The 21,853-nt window shown below is 48.4% G+C and overlaps 1 protein-coding gene across 5 annotated transcripts in view; it reads right to left on the bottom strand.

Annotated features, from left to right (window-relative positions):
• Positions 1-482: 482 nt before the first annotated feature.
• KDM2A (lysine demethylase 2A) overlaps positions 483-21,853 on the bottom strand; it is a 116,634-nt gene continuing 95,263 nt past the window's right edge. For all 5 annotated transcript variants that reach the window (XM_045486010.1, XM_045486009.1, XM_045486014.1 and 2 more), the window contains 9 exons: positions 14,173-14,256; positions 12,444-12,713; positions 11,767-11,898; positions 9,963-10,052; positions 7,078-7,790; positions 5,200-5,363; positions 4,533-4,691; positions 3,749-3,964; positions 483-3,324 (listed from right to left, as the gene is read on the bottom strand). In XM_045486010.1, the coding sequence (XP_045341966.1) occupies positions 3,143-3,324; positions 3,749-3,964; positions 4,533-4,691; positions 5,200-5,363; positions 7,078-7,790; positions 9,963-10,052; positions 11,767-11,898; positions 12,444-12,713; positions 14,173-14,256 (2,010 nt within the window). In that variant the 3' untranslated portion in view covers positions 483-3,142. The remainder of the gene's footprint in view (positions 3,325-3,748; positions 3,965-4,532; positions 4,692-5,199; positions 5,364-7,077; positions 7,791-9,962; positions 10,053-11,766; positions 11,899-12,443; positions 12,714-14,172; positions 14,257-21,853) is intronic.

Genomic DNA, 21,853 nt, shown 5'->3' with positions numbered 1-21,853 from the left:
CCTGCACGACCTTCTCTTTCACGCACACACACACCAAGGCAGAAAAGGTTTTGTTTTTGTTTTTGTTTTTAAAACCTTTTTATTAAAAAAACAAAACAACCCCCCCCCAAAAAAAAACAAAAACAAAAAAACCCCCAAAACCCAAATCAAAATATTTCCCATCGGAGTCTATTTCTTTTTTTGTCTTTTAAAAATTTTATTACACAAATATCTCCCATTCCCACGTGTCAGAGGAAAGAGGTCCTTGCTCTTTCTAAAACCAATAGTGGAGAACGTTTAGAAAACAAAAGTCCAACTAGGTTCCCTCCTTCCCTGGCCCAAAATAACCCCCATGTGTCAAATGAGATAGCAGGACTTGCCCCCTTAATGCTTACATTTAATTTAAATTTTTTAGCACAACATTGGAGATCGACTCTAAATCAGCAACAAAAAATATATATTTACAATATTTCTCCGAAAAACAAAAAAACACAACCAAACCCTTTAAACATAGTGACTTTAGGAGTTTTATTTATGGAGCAGTTATTTTTTTAATCACCAAGTGATTTTATATTATATATATATAAATTTTCTTCCTTTCCTTTGTGGTTTTTCGCCCCGGTGCTCGGAAAGATGGAGGCGGGGTGTCTGGCCCTGCGGTCTGAGGAGGGCAGGCTCTCCTGGCAAGGCCACATCTCAGAGCAGATTGCAGGAAATGCGATGGGACTCCCGGGATCCTCTGTCCCCAGAGACATTTCTGTCCTCCACACGGACCAACCCTCACCTCTAAAAACTGTTTCCCCCCCTTCCAGTCCCAGAGATAAAGGAAACCCGGCAAGGGCATAGGTCCAACTGCTGCCACTCCTGGGCTCCCTTTCCTGCTGACCAATTTACGTGCACGGTAAAAATGCTTGTTTTTCCAAACCAAAAACAAACAAAAATTAAAACCAAAACCCCAAAAAACCCAAACCATCAGCTTGGAAATTTCTGTGGATGAAATGTCCCAAAGTCAGAGGCACTCTCCCGGCACAATCCCTGCTCTGAGGGGGTCTCTCCACCTCCCCTTTTATAAAAAGACAACAAAACAAAACAATCTTTTCAGTACTTTCCACAGGAGCAACCAAAAAAAGGCAGGAAGCTTCCAATTATAGGTCATTAACAATAATATTAATAAGGTTTTTGCTCAATACCCAGGGTTCTTTACAGAGAAGTTCCCCTAACTGAGGCACTCTGGAATAAGTCACTGGCATTTCCTCAAAGTTTCAGCCCCAGGTTACTGGGGCCTGGAGACCGATGGAAGGGGCAGAGGGTCGTGGGAGCAGACTGCTGCTTTTAAGGAGCAGCCAAGAGAAATCAGCAGATTGGAAGAAACAGACACAATGCCACCCCTTACCAGGACCCAGTTTTCTCTCAGGAGGCCAGTCAATGCCAGGGTCAAAGCTGGGCTAGGTGGCAAAGAGGGGGCCCCTCTGCCTCTATTGCTTTGGAAGTGGCGAGTGTGCAGTTGGCGTCTCTCCTCAAGGTGGCTCACGTTTCAGACCCCCGGGGCCTGGGCTCCGTCCCCTCCCCCTCCCCTGTAGGGTTTCCTCCCCCTGGAGGGTTTTGGGAGGAGGGGAGCCTGAGGCTGGGCTGCAGGAAAGGGGCCAGGAAGGGAGGGGCCGGAGGACGAGAAGGCGGGGCAAGGTTGTGCTATCGCTATCCTCACAGGTGGGGAGCAGAGTGCAAATCCGCATCCGTCCTTTATAAGCTCTTGCCACAGGCTGCTGCTATTGAGCATCTCCTCACACACTTAAATATTGACCCAAAAGAAATTCCGACCTTTCTTTCCTTTTTTTTTTTTTTTTTTAAAGTGCAAAAAGCTCTCTGCTGCCCTAGAGAGAGGATCTTTGGACAGGCCGTTCAATGCAAAGTAAAAGGGGGCAGCTGATGGGGCTCAACACAGGGCGGTGGGGTGGGAGACACCATGCTCCCCTCCCTCCCTCCCTCCACACACACGTGTAATACACTCAGCCACACACACAGAGGCACATGCACACCCCCTTCCACGGCTGCAGGCAGAGGGCAGGTGACTGGCTTCAAAGCAGGACCCCCCTCCCCCCCACAAGGTGCCAGATCAGTGAGCCACTGGGGCTAAACACAGGCCTGGGCTCTGGGGGCTACACCCACTGGAGACCCAGAGCCTGCTGGGAGGCAGGTGGGACCGAGCCCAGCTCTCTGCTCTCCCCAGCCGGGGGATATCGGCTGCTCCCTCTGAGGACACACATCCTGGGAAAGTCCTGTCCAGGCAGGAAGGAGGAACATGTGGGAAGGGCAGTGGGAGGCTAACGAGGGAGGGGAACAAGGAGATGGTGCCTGTCTCAGAATCTGCCTAGGAAGCAATAAAATGGGGGTGTCCCTGGGGTACACAGTTCCGGCTCCTCTGAAGAGCTTCAACCCCAGTAAGTGCAACAAGGACCTCGTAAGACTAGCGGGCAAATCTGGGGTGGGGTAACCTCATTACGTGAACCACCACGAGCATCGGACAGGATCAAGCCACGGGGAGGGGGAGAGCGTGGACACGGATGAGAGGTTTTAGACACCTCGACAGCACCAGTATGATCGGCACGGGTCTAGCCTTCCCGGGGCTGCTGCTGGCCCCTCCTGCATACGCGGGGAGAGTGTGGTAGAGGAGAGACACACACTGGACACCACAAGGAGAACCTGGCCGTGGAGACAGGGCCGCTTTCTTCCCTGGCAATTTGCTCAGAACCAGGCACGGCTGGGGACCGTGGATGGGGAGAAGGGCCCCAGGGCCCAGCACAGATGACGGTTGCACAGACACCCCAAACTGAGAGCCTGGCCTCCTGGCCGGTGAGTGAACGGGCGGGCGGGCAGGCGAGCAAGCGAGCAGGCACCTTGACAGCACAGAGCCTGTGCTTTCCCCTCGGATTCGGATCAACTTGCTTGCTACTCCTTTCTCCTTAGGAGGGAGAGGAGCAGGCAGGTAAGCCTGGTGTCTACCACCCTCTCTGCCCAGCCTGTAGGGAAAGGGCTCAAGGGACAGGAGAGCAGAGAGGGAGTGTGACGCTGGCCTCAGAGCCCGTGCAGGGTCGGGGAGAGAGGCTCTCCTGGCTGGGGAGTCAGGGGAAGATCGGTTTCCTGTTCAGTCTGGGCTGTGTGTGTTTTAGCTGATCTTCTGTATCAGCTTCTCGTCAGACAGGCAGTAGAGACTGTTGATGGACAAGTCTGAGATGAAGTGCTCGCAGGCTTTTCGAGTGATCTGCTTACATCCTCGAAGGTCAATCAAGGTGACATTGGCGATGCGCCGTAGGTAGATCAGGGTCTGGTCTGTCAATTTATTGCAACCTGTGGGGAAAGTGATAACGAGGACAATGCTGGGTACATACTGCCACAGGCGCCTGCCTCTGCCGCTCGATTCCCCAGCTCTTTCCTTTAAAATGCTCAGCAAAAGCCCTCTGTGTCTTGTAACTACCTGGCTCAGAGATGGGAAGTGCCCCCTGATGCCTCACTCCCTGCACTGCAAAGCTGACCAGGCTGTGGCTGGCAGATGGCCATGACCTTAGGCACCTGACAACTACTTGGGCCTCCACCCCCATCAGTTAAAACAGAGAGCGAGAAATCAGAGTCCTTGTTCAGGTGTGAGGAAACGAGTTAACACAGTTCAGTCAACAGACCCAAGTTCATTGTTTTACTGGTCAAGTCCCAGGGAGGGCTGGGCCCTCCAGGAGGCACGGGGTACCGTCTGTCATGAAACATCACAGCAGCATACCTGCCATGTTGAGCTCTGTGAGGGAGTAGCGAGTGGAAGACCCGACAGCGGTGAGCAGATTGGAGGACTGATCTGTCAGGTGGCTGCAGTGACTGAGGTCGAGTCGAGAAAGGAGGGGCATGTGGCGAATGATGAGGCGAAGTGTGGCGTCTGTGATGTCAAGGCCTGCCAGCCGGAAGTCAGTCATGTTCCGGAGCTTGCTGCGATTGTCCTGACCTGCACAGAAAAGAACCTAGGTCAAAACTCTTAACTCTGGTCCAGCTCCAAAGCCTCAGGGCAGCTTCAGCTCCTTCCTGGCCAGGCCTTCTTGCAGCGGTTGAGCGAACTGCCCACACCCAGCCCTGCCTGTAGTGAGCAGTGTGTGGGGGCAGTTTCTAGGAAACCAGACACGTTTTCTTTCTTCCCAGCTGCTAGATTATGCCTCACTTATAGAGCAAAAGGGTATGTGTGGAATGCTCCACCCCTTTCCACACTCCCACACTTTTTTAGACCATAATGCAAACAGCTTTTAATGTTCCACCTCAACCATGAAGCCTTCCTGGCCTTCCTCAGGATTATACTCTCTGGGCCCCAAACTCCAATACCCCTGAGACGGAGCAGCCCCTCCTTTATCTGCAGGCAGGTAACTGGCTGTAAATAGCTAACCTTGAGTCCATTGCTCTGTTCTCCATTTGCACTCATCCACAGCATCATTTGTAACACTTTTTTAGTTTCTGAGGACAAAGTCTGTCGAAAGACAAAGCTACCCTCAGGTGACCACAGAGAAGTCAGGCCCAGAGCACACCTGGTTTATCAGCCGGTGGAGTCAGCAAGTCCCGAATTTGAGGGTCCTTGATTCCCACTGCCCACCGAAGATCAAGGGTCCTGAGAAGGGGGCAGCTGGAGGTGCTGAGGGCAGAGACTGCAGACCAGGAACAGCCTGCTAGGAGGAGGTCTTTCAGTCCTGCAGCGGGAAGAAACAGACATGCAATCGTATACTCTATCAGCACATCCAAAGCCTCAACGACGAGCTGATGTGACCACGGTAAAATGGATTCTCAGTCTAGAAATCCAGTTCAAAAATTCCTATGGTCTCCTATATGACATTTTCTAGCTTTGGTGGTAAAACCAATTACTTAGTTCCTACAGGAGCAATGTAGTATGCGAGAAGCTGTCTTCCCAAGACCTCAAAATGCTGAGGGGAACAAAGCATTCTAAGGGGCTGATCATGGCAACATCTTACTCAAATCTCTTCAGTGGTTGTGTTGAGGAGACCCATTCTCTTCATTGTCCGGGGCAATGACTGGCTAGTCCAGCTAGTCTGGGGTGCCACCTGGGGACTGGCAGTTAAGGTGGCCCTGGGTGAATCCCTTGTTAAGCAGAAAGACAACAATGGAATGGGACTGTTGCCCTAAATTGCCCTAAAGCAGTTTTAAGCACTGCCTGTAACTCAGCTTTCCCTGCCTGCTCACCTGGCAGTCTATTGACGAGCCACGTCAGTTGTTTTTTGGAGATGTTGGTCCAACTGAGGTCCAGGCTAACTGGTTGCCTCTTGATGATGCCACTGAGGGCCTGGGGTACAATAGCCTTACACCTACTCAAGTCAATTTTTGTCCAAAGTCTCTTGTCGCAGCACCTGTGACAGAAGGAGAGAACACTAGCCGTCAATAATGTGATACTCCTTGTCAGAGGAGCTCCCATCAAAGGGTACTGCAGGCTTCTAGAAAACACAGAGCACCTGGAGTGTCACCCTCCCCAGGTTCTTCTATAAGCAGACAAGGATCATGCCCTGCTGGGGTTTTTTTGTTTGTTTTTGTTTTTTTAATCCTCAGACAAAAAGGCCTGTCCTCTATGGCAGCCCTACAGGTTAAGTAGTAGGCAACTTGACCAGTTCACCGATTGGAAGGGCTGGGAATACAGCGCAGTGGTTAGGAACACACGACAAACAGTATACTATACTCTCTCATGTGCATTAAAATGGTATGGCTCCCACCAAAGTGTACATAAGGAATTATTTAAACAATTGACTTCCTGCTGCCTGAAGCCTTAGGCTTGCCTTCATTCTCTCCTTTGTCAGTCATACCCAGCTGCCTGAGATGCAGGCGTTCCTCAGCATATCTACAGTCAGTCCTCCTTTAAGCTCTAGGAAGAGCCCACTACTGTATCAGGCAGAAAGAGGCTCTTTATTATCAGGCCTGGAGAGTCTTTTTCCCATCTTGCGTTTCTGCCTCAGGGCTATCTTTGTATTTTCTGGTCCAGTCCAGACCAGAACTGAAAGCGAAAGGCCTGCCTTTCCACTGCAATCTACAGTCCACAGGCCACAAATAGCACTGCAACATGCAGGCTTCTGTTTAATATTTTACAGCCCCTGCCTCCCAGCCCGGCTCAGAGTCTGGTTGGCAGGGGAAGGGGAGACAGCACATAATGGCAGTCTTATGTGGCTCAGCCTGGAAACTGAGGAATAGAGCCAGGCAGGCCCACTAGCTCTACAAAGAGAAAATATTAGGAGAATTTGGGTAGATCACATATTAATTCAGATTTGGGAAATAAAACTAGTGTTTGTAAAGAATGAGGTCTTTATTTAAAGACTGAAAATATTTCACCAGTGGCACATAAGACTTCTATGGCAGAAACAAGCTGCTTATGATAGAGCAGTGTATCAGAAGCCCCTGGAAAAAGTGTTAAAAACAGTTTGCTTGGCTCCACCCCCAAAGCTCTGACTCAGGCCATACTGAAACGGACCCTGAGGATCTGCGTTTCTAACATGACCCCAGGTAATGCCAGTGGTCCAAGCATCACCCTTTTGAGAAGAAATGGTAGGTCTTACTGGGATAAGAACAAACAACTGGAAAACTGTGGAAACATTCAAATTTTTTGAAAAGCATGTCCACCCCTTTCATCAGATGGAGAGGTAATTGAGGCAGGGGCTTAAAAGCAGTCATCTGTGTCACCAATAACAGTGACCATCACATCATCACAGGCTCTCAACAGATGTGTGATGAGTGCAGCTTACTTGAGGGGGAAAACTGTCGCAGCTCTGTGGACTGAAGTTTTAGCACAAACTATATAAATCCTTCCCCCAGACCAGTTTCATATGTTCAGTAAAAAGAGAGATGGGAAAGGTCGGAGCAGGGAGAGGAAGCAAAGGGCCACATTTCCCTGAAGGGCCACACCTATAGGCACGACTGGCCACATCTATAACAGGACCCACTGTCTAGGGAACAGACAGAGTGGATTCAATCCTTTAAGACCCAGCAAGCCTCCAGATGCCAGGACGCATGCAGTTCTCTTATGGAAAACCTGCCACCTGCTCCCATACCCCTATTCCTGATCCCTGTATCCCTGCTCACCATTTATACCACGTCTTGCACACTCGCATACATTCACAAAGTTCTCTGCGGCTGAGGTAGCGGAAGACAGACATCCAGACCTCCCGCTGCATCCAGCTTTCGTCTCCATCCTGAGCCCAACTGCCCCGGCCATTCAGCCTGGCTGCACCCCCCTCCTCTGCACTGTCATCTTCCTCCTCCTCCTCCTCCTCTTCCTCCTCCTCTCCCCCCAGCCCCTCCTCATCCCCACGCTGGGGGGTTCGGGCTGGGCAGTGCTGTACTAGCACGCGGGGGGAATGGCGAAGGTTGGCAGAGGAGGCCGTGATGGCCTGCAGCTTGGGCACAATGGATGTCCCGTGGAGCTCTTTGGTGGGCCTCTGTAGCGTGACAGTGAGGTACGATCCCCGGATCTTGGCTTTCTCAACTTCAGACAGCTCCTTTTTGCCGCTGGGATTGTTCTCCTTTTCCCGTACCATGGTGCGCTCTGTGGCCTGCAGCCGCAGCAACTGCCGCCGTTTGAAGCGCTCATCCCGGCTGGCACTGTGGTGGTCGCTGGGGCCAGCCCCAGGGGATGACCGAGTCACCATACCCCGAGGGGAAACCGGGTCATGGATGAGCTGTAGCATAGAAGTGGGTGAGTGAGGCGGGGGCGTGAGGGGCTCGTCGCAGCTCCGCAGGGGCCGCAGGACTTTGGCTTGCACGGATTCTTCATCACTCTCTTCCATTTTCCGCTTCTGCAAAACAGGCCCCCAAAAAGCCACATCAGTGCTTTCTCCAAAACCCTCTACATTTACGGGGTGAGCCTCACTACTGCTCTCAGGAGACTAGAGAGAAGACAGATCACTGCTCTTCTATGGGGAAAGGGGTACCTGCATGCTACAGGGTGGTCACCTCCTCAGAGTCTAGTCTGCAATCTGCCTGGATCAGCAACCGAGCTCAAGTCTGTGCCGAGAAAGCTGATTACAGAACAAAACCCTTAAAATAGGTCACTTGGGAAATCTACCTGTGACAAAAAGGTTTGTGTTCAAGTATAGAGGAGTGAGATCCAAATTTGGGCTACATGATTCCACAGCCCACCTTATTCATCTCTTGCCCCAATTTCTGGATTATAATTCCCTGGATAAAGATACCCTTTAAAGAGGCCACAACTTTACCCCTATGCAATCTGACCGTTTTTAGTTCTATCTCTAATTTAACTCCTTCACCCAGGAGATGCTTTTGATAGAAGAGAGATGCCTGTGGTAGAAGAAAAGCAGCCTACATATACCATTTAAACTAGAACGCAGAATCTGACAGAAGTAAACACCACTTTTAGCTCCACTGGTGTCTGAGCTGGACTCCACTAGGCTGCTTCTTCCACTCAGCACCCTACCCTATCCTTAGAGACCAACTGCATGGAATATAAAGCAGAGAATGAGAACCTCTGAGGAACCACACTGCTCCAAAGGAATCTACTCTGGATGAAAAAGAGGAATTTTGGTTCAGTGAAGCTGACATTCCATAAAGGTCCACGACCTCATCCTACGCCACTTGTCTCCTTCTGGGGGCACCATGACTCCGCCGTGATGAGGCTGAACCAGTGTTCCACTAGGGATCAGTGAGCAGTGGTTCACATTTTCCTCAAGGAGATGGTTTCTGTCCCTCAGCAACAAGCCTGCTCCCTTTCCTCTACATTCATAGGGCACTGTGGTTGGAAGAGAATGACTACCTTGTGGGTGCTGGCTTTTACAATGCAAGAAGGCAACACTAACATGCAGCCACCTGGGGCACCTGGGTGGCTCAGTCAGTTAAGCATCTGACTCTCGGTTTCGGTTCAGGTCATGATCTCATGGTTCATGGGTTCGGGCCCTGCGTCAGGCTCTGTGTTCACAGCACGGAGTCTGCTTGGGATTCTCTCCCTCCCCCCCACCCCCTGCCCCTCTCCAACCTGTGTGCACACATGTGCTCTCTCCCTCTCTCTCAAAATAAATAAACTTAAAAAAGATAAAATGAGGCATCTGTCCCCATACCTGCTGTGGCAGGGAGGCAAACACCACCACTACTGCCTCCACTGTCGTCAATGAAGAAAAATGTTTAAGAACCCCTAGTTTAAGAACTTGGGATAAGGAGAACTTCAGCACTAGTCCACTCTAGAAATCCCTGCCCTTCAAACATATATAGAATGAAAATTCAGTCACCTCAGTACCCAAGTGGGAAGAAACAGACAGACCAGGAAACTTGTCCCTACTCCTGTGCAATGCGCCTGGAGGAGACCACTGGGCCTGAATGGCTGCCACTAGGCCAGCTGCCTCCTCTGTCTGTGCCCTCAACAGGTCTTATTCCTCCTGGCCTGATCAACCAGAGTCCTCTTGGCCCTTTGGTATTACCCATCGGGCCAGCAATGTCAGCTACTCAGGGCCAAGGTCATGGCACTGGTCCCCTTGCAGGGAGGGGCTGCCTGTGTAGGGCACAAGGGTAGGGTTTTCTGTAGGGCCATAAAGGTGAAGAGGACAAAAATGTGAGCCCACTTAACTGGAAACTCCGGCACACCACTGTATTTACTAGCTGCCTCAGGTCACTGCCTTCCCTCTAGTGTCATTCCTCAGGAGCAACCGTGCTCGCCTCACTGCCCTCCTCACACAGCCTAGCTATGCTGCCTCTTTTTCTAGGGTCTCAGAGTGTGAGAGGACCTCAGCAATTTGCAGACCCCAAGTGGAACAATATTCAGTAACACAAAAACTCAAACAAAAGAAAAACAAATAATTAACCGAAGAGGGGGGAAAAAAAGTTATCAAACAAAATACAAAATCATCTCCATGGTCAGAAAAACCATGTGAACAAAGACGCAAAGGCAAACAGACTCTAGCCATCCCCTAAGCTGGACGTTTCTTTTCTTCTCCGGTGCAGTCTGGATAAAGCTTCCTTACCTGGGCTTTCTCTGAGTTGTCCTCCTGGTAGCACTTTGGACACTCCCAGCAATTTGGCAATTCCTCATTAAGCAACCCCTCTCCATCCATCTAGAGGAAGACAGGGATGTTAAAAATCTGTCTCATTAAAAAAAACAAAAACAAAACAAACCCTGTTTCTTAAGGCTCCTTTATCAAACAACAACAGCCACATGGTTGGGAAGAACCTGGAAGTTTTACCCATTTGTAAACACATCGGCCCATCGGGGAGAAAAACCAAGAGTCATTCAGCCCCACTCCTCGCCACTAGGAGACTGGTCACCTTCACTCTTGGTTACTTGATCAAAGTTAGATTCCACGTGGAGATTCCCAAGAGTCTGCGTCAATCTGGGGTTTATTTCTTGAGCATCTCATGCCTCTCTGCTAAAGGAACTGACCACACTATTCGGAATGGTGCCAGACCTCCTCTTGATAGTGGGGCATAGTAATTATGATTGCTTGGGTTCAGAGACTGTAGCCTAGGCTCTGTGACTCTGTTCTCAACTGTACAATGCACATAAATACTCCTATAAGGGTGTGGTGAGGATTAAATGAATTACTTGTTAAATAACGTGTTTAGATAAAAGCTTGACATATAGTAAATGCTTCGTTTATCAGCATGGAGAGGATACCTTAATTTTACTGATCTTAAGATGCATATTTTTTTTCACATTTGAATATTTCTAAAATTGAGCTGCTTCTCACAATTAACCGTATCTTACAATCATTGTCAGCCAGGTGGCAGTCATGATATAGCTGACACCTTTGGAAAAATCGACAAAGTACCAGCACCAATGCCCTTTAAAGAATGAAGAAACAGGGTAGATCCAACTTCACAGGGCTATCTTAAAAGATGTAAACAAGAGAATGCATATAAAACAATGGTTGTCCACCCCAGCCACATATTAGTATCACTTAAGGAGCTCTGGCGCATACTTAGGCCCAGGGCCCATGCTTAAAGATTTGATGCTACCTCCTAAAGACTGTATCAGCTTCCCTATCACTTTTTCTTTCAAGATTTTTTTTAGAGAGAGCGAGCGAGCGCACACATGAGCAGGTAAAGAGTGGCAGAGGGGGGGGGGCGGGAGAGAGAGAGAGAGAGAGAAAGAGGGAGAGAGGGAGAGAGAGAGGGAAAGAATCTTAAGCAGGCTCCACGTTCTGTGCAGAGCTGGACTCGGGGCTTGATCCCACGACCCTGGGATCATAGCCTGAGCCGACTGAGCCACCTTAGGTGCCCCTCTATCATTTTCTCTCTTTTTTTTTTTACTTGAACTCCCAATCTGTGACATCATGACCTGAGCCAAAACCAAGAGTCAGATGCTTAACTGATTGAGCCACCCAGGCACAACCTCTATCATTTTTTCTTAAAGGTCCTCAAGTGTGAACCAAGCCTGATACACTCAATAAACGTTAGCTGATACTATTACTCTAACCATCTTTCAGGAACTGACATCCAGAGATACAGTCAAGTACACAGGAGAGATGCTTAAAGGCACAAGGCATTCCCAAATAGACCAGGCAGTTCCACGATGGCCTGGGGACTCCAAACACACTCTATGGAGGCCAGACCGCAAGCTCCATGAGGGCAGGGAACGGGACTATTATTCTGTGTCCGAGACTATCCTCAGGGTCGAGCCAGTGGCTGACACACAGTGTAGACCATGAATCAAGGACAGATGTTAGACCACTACATAGTCCACTGCTGATGGTCCAGATTGGGGATTCCCACCCTCCTCTGCTCCACTCAGTACCTGAGACCTTAGGGGCCCCTTTGGCCTCTCCTCACCTGGAGGCAGCCAGGATGAACAATCTCGTTGCAGATACAGCATTCCATAAGTTTCTTCTCGAAGTCCTGTGTCTCCTCATTTTGATCCACCTCTCCACAGAGGGAACATGTGACTGAGTGAGGCAGTCTGGGCTACAAGAGGACAAAGACAGAAACCAAGAAAAGAGCAGACTTAGATCCTTATCGGTTTAGCTTCCCTTTAACTGAAGACGAGTGATTTGCTTCCTCTAATTCTCCTGGGAACACGGAAACCAGGTGGAGAAGAGAGGTTTCTGGTAGGAAAACTAGATGAGAAAGAGGATAGGGAGAGTGAACCAGCTGAGAACTAGAGACTGACAGAGACCAGTTTATTTTCACCAGTCTATCCCAGGCCTCCCAGGTCCTTCCTTTCTAATCCAGTTAAAGAGGGGACAAGAAGCAGTCATTTGCCCTTGAAACACTGCTCCCTCATTTGAAAACTGGGCGAGCAAGGCTGAAAGGTTAAATGGGATCATTTTTAGTGTGAGGTATCTTCCTTCCGAACTCAGAGAGAAATGGGGCAAAACAAAGCGAGCCAAAGAGAGAGAGTAACTTCTCCTTTCCATCTCTGAAGGCTCTACCACCCTCTACTACCTGCATTTCAGTCCTTTTGGCACCACCACCCCTCCCCCAAGCTCTGTATCCAGCAGACCACTTACCGCCAAGCACTGCCGAAGGACACACGACTGCTTCATGCGACCAGGCCCCCCGAACTTCTTCATGTCCCTGCAGTAGTGGCAGACACCACACTCTCCTTGCACACAGGCTTTGCATTTTCGACAGCGCACTCGTCTCCGCCGGGCTCCTGACACTATGGGGGAGGCAGCAGCTGGCCTCACAGGTGTTAACCGAGGAGCTGGTTTCATAGTGTGAGGCTTTGTGATGGGGATGGTAGGAACCCGCACCTTTGGCCGGGTGGGGAATTTAAGCTAGAAAGAGAAAGCGGTGAGGTCAAATATATCAAGTAGCTTTAAGGACTGGAGGGGGTATAAGATCACAAGGCTTGGCAAACTATGGCCCGTGGGCAAATCTGCCCACTGCCTGTTTGTACATGAAATTTGACTGGAGTACCATGATGTTCATTTGTTTTCTGTCTGGTCTATGGCTGCTTTCACTTGCAATGACAGAGTGGAGACGTTGCCGACAGAGACTGCATGGCTTGTGAAACCTAAAATATTTATTGATTTTACTCTACTTATCACCTACGTATTACCTTCAAAGACAAGGTTTGCCAGTCCCTTCAGGCTATCTACTTCAGTCACGTCCCTCTCACTCTGCTGAGCTGTGAGATTCACCCCTCCCTGAGGCTTTCTATGTACCAAATGTCATTCCAGGGACCCTCCAATATTCCCCTATCCTGGATATTACTACTCAGAAGATACTCCTAAAGAGGACGATAAACTACTTGAGGGCGAGATGAATCTTGCTCATTTCTTTATTACTCTGACTCTGGTACATAACAGACACTCCAGTAAAATACATCCCTCAGGTATATGTTTATAATTTTAGTGCTTGTATTTGTCCAGCTGGTGATCTTTTCAAGAACAAGGACTGGGTCTTTCGGTTTTTTCCGTGGTGCCTCAAACATGTTCCTGACACAAAACACTGAACAGCCAGAGATGCCTAAACTGTTCTGAGGCAGTCTCATGTGGTCAAGCCCAGGCCAAGTGGGACTCCTCCACCCCGGTAGTAAGAAGTGGTTCTTTAAGACATCTTTCACAGCTATTCACCTAAACACTCCTGGAATGTGATGGCTCTGCAAATTTCAACCGGGGAAAACCAAAGAAGGGCCTATGTATTTGCCAGACCCATGGGCAGGATCAGAATGCTAGCCCTTACATTTATTTGATAAATAACCTTGACAAAGGACAATATGGGAAAAATTACACAGGACCTAACTGAAGAGGCATGAAAATTCATACCTGACAATTTATTAGCTTACAGGTGATTCCTTTCCTTCTCTTTTTGATACTGAAAAATCCAAATGAAGGGGACTCTTGAGTATACACTCAGGCCATCATAGAAATACTCCAGCCATTTGAATATGTATGTAATTATTTTAACTAGTTTTAAAAAATATCTGAAAATGACCGAATCACTGGGCCAGAAGGCTAGGAACTGATCCATTCTGGTGAACAAATGCACACTTTTGCATCCAAACCTGGAGGCAGGTTTCTGGTTTGATAGTTCCGTTAACAGAGTCACATCTAAAGATAGCCAATTACCCTGACCTAAGAGTTAAAACAGAACTGAGTAATGATTTTCTGTCAGTTCATATTAATGCACCAAAAGCTGTCTGCCTCTAGTTGTTCTTTTTCTTCCCGGAATGGTGACAGTCGGCTAGCAAAATGCTTCAGCAGCCTGAAGATAAGAACAATAGTTTCTTACCTTATCCCTTTTTGGCCACTGTACTATAGGGACTCCAGTGAGGGCTAACTTGGGATCGCTGTTGGCAAGCTCCTCCAGCAAAATCTAAGGGCAGAATAGGATAGAAGAGGGGGGAAGAAAAGCAGGACACAGTGAACAAAGAGCCAACCACTCCCAACAGCATCCAGACTTAGCCTCAGTCCCCACAAGCGACATGGGAAGGGCAGGCTGGCAGCTGTGTTTTCCCTTCATTTAGAGACTCACTGCCAAACAAATAAATTGAAGATGAAAGAGAAAACTCAAACTACTGTAGTACTATCAAGACTCTGAATTTACCTTTGCTCCCAACCCCGTACCTGCATACTCACTGTACTGTTAATACGTATGCTGAAGTAACTAGCTATGGGGCGACAAGTGTTACTTGGCACACAGTTCTATACATGGCAGTAAAACTTTATATTGCCCCCTTACTTTTCAACACCAGTGATAATTATCAAGAAGTACTGCTTTCATTTTGCAGATCTCAGCATAGTGGCAAAAAAGACTGGCTAATACTTAATTAATAATATGAACAGAACAACAATCTTAATGTCTTGATTCAACCCAGAGCTCTGTTCTTCTAAGTCTGATTACAGAAATCTCAACTTCAAATTAACCAATCGATTAATCTCTCTCTCTCTCTCTCTCTCTCTCTCTCTCTCTCTCTCTCTCTCTCTCTCTCTCTCTCTCTCTCTCTCTCACACACACACACACACACACACACACACACACACACACACACACAAAGTCAATCATTTGGCTTTATTCTGGAATGGAACAGGAACAATTTAGGGGCAACAGTTTTGATGGCTTTAGCCAATCTAGTTTGAATGACTTGAGGACACTGCTACAGTAAGAAACTACCACTTAAGTGAATCATACTGGTTGAGTGTTATTTGGAAGCAAGCCTTTATGTTTTCGACAGAAATTTCTGAATCCTGAACCTTAGAGCAGAAAACGAAATCCCTCTTCCTCTGACCTCATGCGCCCTACAGCAAGGACAACAGCAAAAGAACACAAGTTACAAGACTCCTTTCAGGTTGCCCTACTGTGTACAGGGTATTAACTGTTTCAGTGTTTCAGTGAACACTCAACTTTGATACTGGACAATAAGCATGCCTAGGCCATCTTTAATAATCATTTCCATAATCTTGTGGGCTCTGTGCCTAGAGACCAGGACTTTTTGAAGCATGCGGCACTTCTCTACCAAGGATCATGCTCCAAATTCGAGTTGGGACTCAGAAAGACCCTTTAAAACACCCAGGAAGCTCCTCTACGAAGAACCCCTTTGCCAAGTCTCCAGCTGCCTCTCACCCTCCCCCAAACTGATTTCATTTGCAGACGTTTTATTTACTTCAAGTTGCTATGACATCCTATTCTGAAGTCTCCTGTTTAGCACCGCACAGCGTGGGGGTGAAGAGGCGGGGTGCGGTGCCACGTGGGACTAAGGCTCTGGGACTGGGCTCCGGTTTGGACTCCTAATCTCCCTAGGGTGAAAAATTCAGGTCCATTCAAAACGTGTGCGAGGGAGTGCACAGTTCCCCTCCCCCATGTCTACTGCTGAGGAGCAGGACTCTGCCCATTTCCTCTGCCGCCCCGGAGAGCACTGAGCTGTCCACAAACAGGGACTTTCCACTTTCAGCAAAACAGACCTCACAGAAAGATCCACAACTGTTTAAGAGTAGCAAAAGGAACCTAACCGTTCACCAAAAGCAGTCTAAATCTACCTGCAAGATTTTTTGTGGGGGATAAGGAAAGGTAGGTGGAGAAACTGTGTCTGCGTGGGGGGTGGGGGGCAGCTGTTCACACATATACGACTCTGTTACCGGGGTCTGTGTGGGTGTGGAGGGAAATGCAGATTTCCTTCCAAGCCTTATTTTGTTGGGGCCAGACAACCAAACTCGCCCTGCTTCATCAAAAAAGGCAGACTCCAGCTGAGGCCCTCCAAGAAACCATATAAAGCAGCCACCACCCTTCACCAGAGGGGGTTTGGGACAGGGAGCGGGGGTGGAGTGCGGAAAGGCTGACGCCTATCTAGGCTCCTGGCATTCGGGAGAACATTCAAACACAAGCCCACACCCCACACATCACAGGAAGGGGAAGAGAACAGCGGGCGTCTGGGAAGAGAAGGAGAAAGGATTCCCCAAAGCCAAAAGACCCAATTCAAGAGCACATCCCACCAGGAGAGGGAACAAGTGCAATGACGGCTGGAGCAACACCAAGTAACCTGAGCATTGTCCTGGAGTCCCCTGGTAGGCTGTTCTTCCGCCTCTTCCGCCGAGACAAAGTCCCTACAGTTACACACACCCCGAGTCAGAAAGGGTTTGCCGCCCACCCGCCTGACCTTGCGTTTCTCGTCGCTCTGGAGCTGCTGAAGCTCTTGGTTGAAGTTTCCCCAGCGTCTTTGTTTTGTTTTCTGTATTGGAAGTTGTGCTGAAGGAGTTTAGGTTTTCTGCCTCTAGGAAAATCCTGATTTACTTGAAAATTCTGGAATCTCCCAAAGTACATCAGGCGGGGCAGTCCAGCTATAACCCTTGAGGCTACCCAGAGGGAGCAGCGTGTCGTGCTCTGAGCTCCTTCTCGAGCCCTTCAGCTCAGCCGCGGCTTCCTGTGCCTGCGAACAATGCTGCTGCGTCACCCACATGCAGCTCCCAGAAATGCTTTGCAACGGAAGATGGCAGGAGGGGGAGCTGAGCTCGAGTGAGCGAGCCAGGCAGAGGGCCCAGCCGTCCTGCTGCAGAGTCGGGAGGGGGTGTGCTCAACCGGCGCTCTCGGCCTGGTGATTGGAGGAAAGGCTGCCCGGGAGGCGAGCCGGGCCGCGCCCCCGCCTGCTCCCTCCCACCACCACTGCAATAGGAGAACCCAAGGCCGGCCCCGGAGGGCTCCCTCTGGCCGACTTCGGAAGGCGCCAGCAAAAGGGAAGGCTTTAACCCGTTCTGCATCTGGGCCCGTGAGTGTCCTTGTCTTCGTCCACACCCTGCCCCTCAGGGTCACCTCTTATTGTTACAGCCATCACTCTTGCCCACTGACCACTCCCCCCAATTCTCTCTCCTGCTTTTCAGGCAAACAGCGAGTCACCCGAAGTTCAGCCTGTGCAAGAGCCAGGCACCCAAGCTGAGTTCCTCCAACTTCCCTTCTTTCCCCACACACCCGCCTGCTTCACCTGCCCTCACTGCTGCTCTCCCAGCCCAGAATCCAGAATGAGCATACATGTTTCCAGAAAAACCTTCAGGAATGACACATTTCAACCAATACTGAGATATTCAATACATATGTCTGTTTAATATCAACTACTTCGACAACAGATGCCTGCCTCTGGTTACGATACGACTGGGCACTCTACCACCATAACCGAAACGTCTAGGCAGCTCTTCCCGCACGTCCATCTTGACCAAGTAAAGCTAGCTGAGGTACAACCTGAGGTCAAGGTGTCAAGGTGCTTTATCTCCTGCCTTGGTACCAGCGCAAGGAGCCACTGAATCCGTGTCTGCCAATTCCACATCCACCAGTCTCCTGGGACTCTGCCCCTCAGATTACCCCTCCCCCCAGGACACCAGCACTCCTGCCCATTTCCTATCCTAGTCGTTTGTTTTGCCTGCCACATTCTTGATGTTCCCTGGATGATGCGGCCAGCCTTGTATCCCGTCAGACATCTCGATGCCATTTGTGGCAGCTACTCGAGTGATGCGTGCCACACACTCTCCACACACTGATTCACGGTCAGGGTGAAGCTCGGACTGAACAAGCAATCTCTCACCACAGTGTACTGTATTTTGGATCTAGATTTATGTAATTTTCAGACTCTCATAAATGTAACTTGGCTTTTTTTCAGAAATTACAGGAGCTGCTTTGAAATAAACATCTCAGGCCACTAAGAACCTAGCTCTTACCACTGGAAACCTTTTTATTTCCAGGACAGTTGTGTCAGTGAGTTTCTGATGTAGTCAGTGGCTTAATATGCTTTTTGGGGCTTGGGCTTTGCTGCCAGGGAGGGGCTAAATATTTCAATGTTGACGGTAGTCTACCAAGAAAGGTGGGAGTTTTGTGCTTTTTGGTTGAGCTCTCCCTGAAAAAGTTTCTATGGCCATTCTAATCCTAAACCTCTCGTTTGCCTTTTATCTTAAGACTGAAAGACCTTGGGGCGCCTGGGTGGCTCAGTCGGTTGAGCATCCGACCTCAGCTCAGGTCACGATCTCGCGGTCCGTGAGTTCGAGCCCCGCGTTGGGCTCTGGGCTGATGGCTCAGAGACTGGAGCCTGCTTCCATTCTGTGTCTCCCCCTCTCTCTGCCCCTCCCCCGTTCATGCTCTGTCTCTCTCTGTCTCAAAAATAAATAAAACGTTAAAAAAAAAAAAGAAAAAAAAAGACTGAAAGACCAAGTGCAATCAGACTATTATGTCTGAAACGCTCTCCTTAATAGTGTGAGAGGTCTTCTTAGAAAATCCTGGTTCTTATCTCAGTCCTATCTAACCTGGAGGGGTGATAAAGAATGGAATACTAAAGAGAAACATGTTACCACGCTGTAGCAAGTAAAACCCGAGAGGCCACCAGGAAAGGACAAAAACCAGACAGGGCTTCCAAATCGCTTACTAAATGAGGCCAGCCCCCCCCCCCCCCCCCGCCCCATTAATTCAGAATAAAAGACAGGCACCAAAGATCAGAGATGGTAAGAACATGACATAACACAATAATATAATAACACTTTGAAGAATTATTATGTATTTTAACCTAACCTTATATGCCTTGTAACTATTAAATTATTCAAAACTTTTTTCTTAGGGGGCACCTGGCTGGCTCAGTCGGTGGAGCATGTGACTCTTGATCTTGGGGTCATGAGTTCAAGCCCCATGTTGGGTATAGAGTTTACATTTAAAAAATAAACTGATGAGTAAATAAATATAAAACTTTCCACTTAGAATGTGTGGATTATATTTCAAATGAAGTTTTATTTATACAGGTTGCCTTTCCCCCCTCTAATCTAGTTTAATGGATTAAGATCTAATTATAGTGGATCCTCTACCAGTTCTTCTCTTTAACTAGTGCCAGAGTCACCCCCAAAGTGTCAGATGAAGCAAATTTCTCATTAGTGTCTGTATCTACCTGAAACCATGACTTTGCTTTTGGTTCCATCATACTCCTGAGAGAGAGCCGAGTGTAAATGTTTAGATCACGGTTACAAAATAAAATGTTAGGATCTTAATTCAGAGCAGCAGTAGTAGCCTATTGCACCACAAAGAACAATTCTAGAATTCATAAACTGAGAGTCATTTATATACTGTTTTATCATCTAACAGGAAAGTTTATTAACTTTTTTTTTTTTTTTTTTTTTTTTTTTAAAGAGAGAATGAGTGGGAGAAAGGGGCAAAGGGAGAGGGAGAGAGAATCCCAAGCAGGCTTCACACTCAGCATGGAACCAGACTCAGGGCTCCATCCCATGACCCGGGGATCAGGACCTCAGCCGAAATCAAGAGTCAGACGCTCAATCCACTCAGCCACCCAGGAGCCCATATTAGAAGTCTGTTTGTTTGTCTGTTCATAAGCAATCTCTCTACAACCAACGTGGGGCTCAAACTCACAATCCCAAGATCAAGAGCCACATGCTCTACCTACTGAGCCAGCCAGGTGCCCCCTTAACTTCTGAGTTAAGAAGACTGGCACTTCCTTCCCTCAGGACAGAATCCACACCCAGCTTCTCAGTGTTCAGGCAGCACTCTAATGGCATGCATGGTACCTGTCAACCTAGGATGCACTTACTTTCTCAGCCTATTGAAATGCCTGCTCCACCACTGACTTGCAAGACCCTCGAGGGCCTCATCCACAGCATGTGTGCATATTTACCCCAACACTCAGCCCGGTTCTGGCACAGAGTAGGCAGGCATTATTCATAGATTTGTGACATCTGATTTTTTTCTGTAATAGTGATATAGTTTATTAAATATTTACTAACATTATCATTAAATTTCACAACAGCCCCATTGAGGTAGATGTTATTTTACAGAGGAGAAAACAAGCTTTCATAGATCTAGTATCTTGACCACAAGTCACATGTTTGCCCAGCTTATCAAAATATCTTAGAGAAAACAGGAAAGTAAATACGTATACAACACTGAATTTGTTTCACTGAGTTGGGCAGCCAAATACATTGATATGTTAAAAACTTTTTATGTATGTATATATATTAAGAGCTCCTTTATGACCAAAATAAATACAAAACAATAAATTCTGATTAAACACTCAGTCTTCAGGCTGACTCCTACCACCTTTCTGTGACCCACTGTCAGCAGTTGGCATGTCCCTTTCTCCAGCACCGCTGCAATGCACAGAGATTTTCTCTCACTTTAATGGGACTGTATTACTGACACTGCTCTAAGTCCTGTCTTTTTTTTTTTCCAGAGAGAGAGAGAGAGGGAGAGAGAGAGAGAGGGAGAGAGAGAGAGAGAGAGAGAGTGTGCAAGGAGTGGGGGAGGGGCTCAGGAACAGAGGGAAAGAGGGAGAGAGAGGGAGGGAGGGGAGGGGAGAGGAGGGGAGAGAGGGAGAGAGAGAGAGAGAGAGAGAGGGAGGGAGGGAGGGAGGGGGAGAGGGAGAGGGAGAGGGAGGGGGGGGGAGAGAGAGAGAGAGAGAGAGAGAGAGAGAGAGAGAGAGAGAGAGAATATGAATGAATATGAATCAATCCCAGGCCAGCTCAATGCTCAGCAAGGAGCGTGACTTGGGGCTTGATCCCTCAGACTGTGAGAACATGACCTGAGCCAAAATCACGACTTGGACACTCAACATGCTCAACAGACTGAGCCACCCAGGTGCCCCAGGTCAACAGTTTTTAATGCCCCCCCCTTTTTTTTTAATCTAATCCCCTCCCAACTTTATATTCTATTTTCTTTCTTTCTCTCTCTGTTTTTTAATTTTTAATGTTTATTTTTGAGAAAGAGAGAGAGAGAGAAGGAATGAACGAACATGCCTGGGGGAGGGGCAGAGAGAGAGGGAGGGAGACACAGAATCCGAAGCAGGCTCCAGATTCCGAGCTGTCAGCACAGGGCCTGACGCGGGGCTCGAACCCACGAACCCTGAGATCATGACCTGAGCCACTCAAGTGCCCCGATCTTTCTTTAACATTGCAGAATTTAATATTTTAGAATCTTCAAAGCCCTCCCCCCCCCCAACACTAAAATGGACTTTTCTTCCAGGGATATATAACTGTAGAGCTCTCATCTCTTCTGCTAGTTCTTCCTAAGAGCCACACAGGCTGCAACAAGAAACAATCCCTCTCTCTGCAGGAAGAGTAAACTCGGCTTGCTGCTGTCCTCCACTGCAGTGTAGGCTTCTATGCTACAAGCACCAAGCTCTCTAGCACTGCAGTCTCCAGCTGTGCGGTGATGGCACCTACCCAAAGCACAGCTTCTTTTCTTTTGGGTGACGTTCAGATTCTCAAAGTATTCAAGCTCTATATTCACTATTATCTGAAGCTCAGACTAAATATAAATGGTCAAATTCAGGAATAATGAATCCATTTGATCTTAAGTTAAACTACCTGCATAGCTGGTATCTAAGTCTGTTGTCTTCTGCTATCAGCTGCATTTTAACTATGGTATCGGGCAAGCAAAACAAGCCCCTGCAGGAAGAATTCAAACACTGTCAGTCTCCTAGTCATCCTGCTGACCACTCCTTCCT

The sequence above is a fragment of the Leopardus geoffroyi genome, chromosome D1, assembly GCF_018350155.1.
Source record: "Leopardus geoffroyi isolate Oge1 chromosome D1, O.geoffroyi_Oge1_pat1.0, whole genome shotgun sequence".
NCBI classification, from domain to species: domain Eukaryota; kingdom Metazoa; phylum Chordata; class Mammalia; order Carnivora; family Felidae; genus Leopardus; species Leopardus geoffroyi.
Note: the sequence above shows the minus strand (reverse complement) of the source record. Positions and strands in the feature narration are given on the sequence as shown.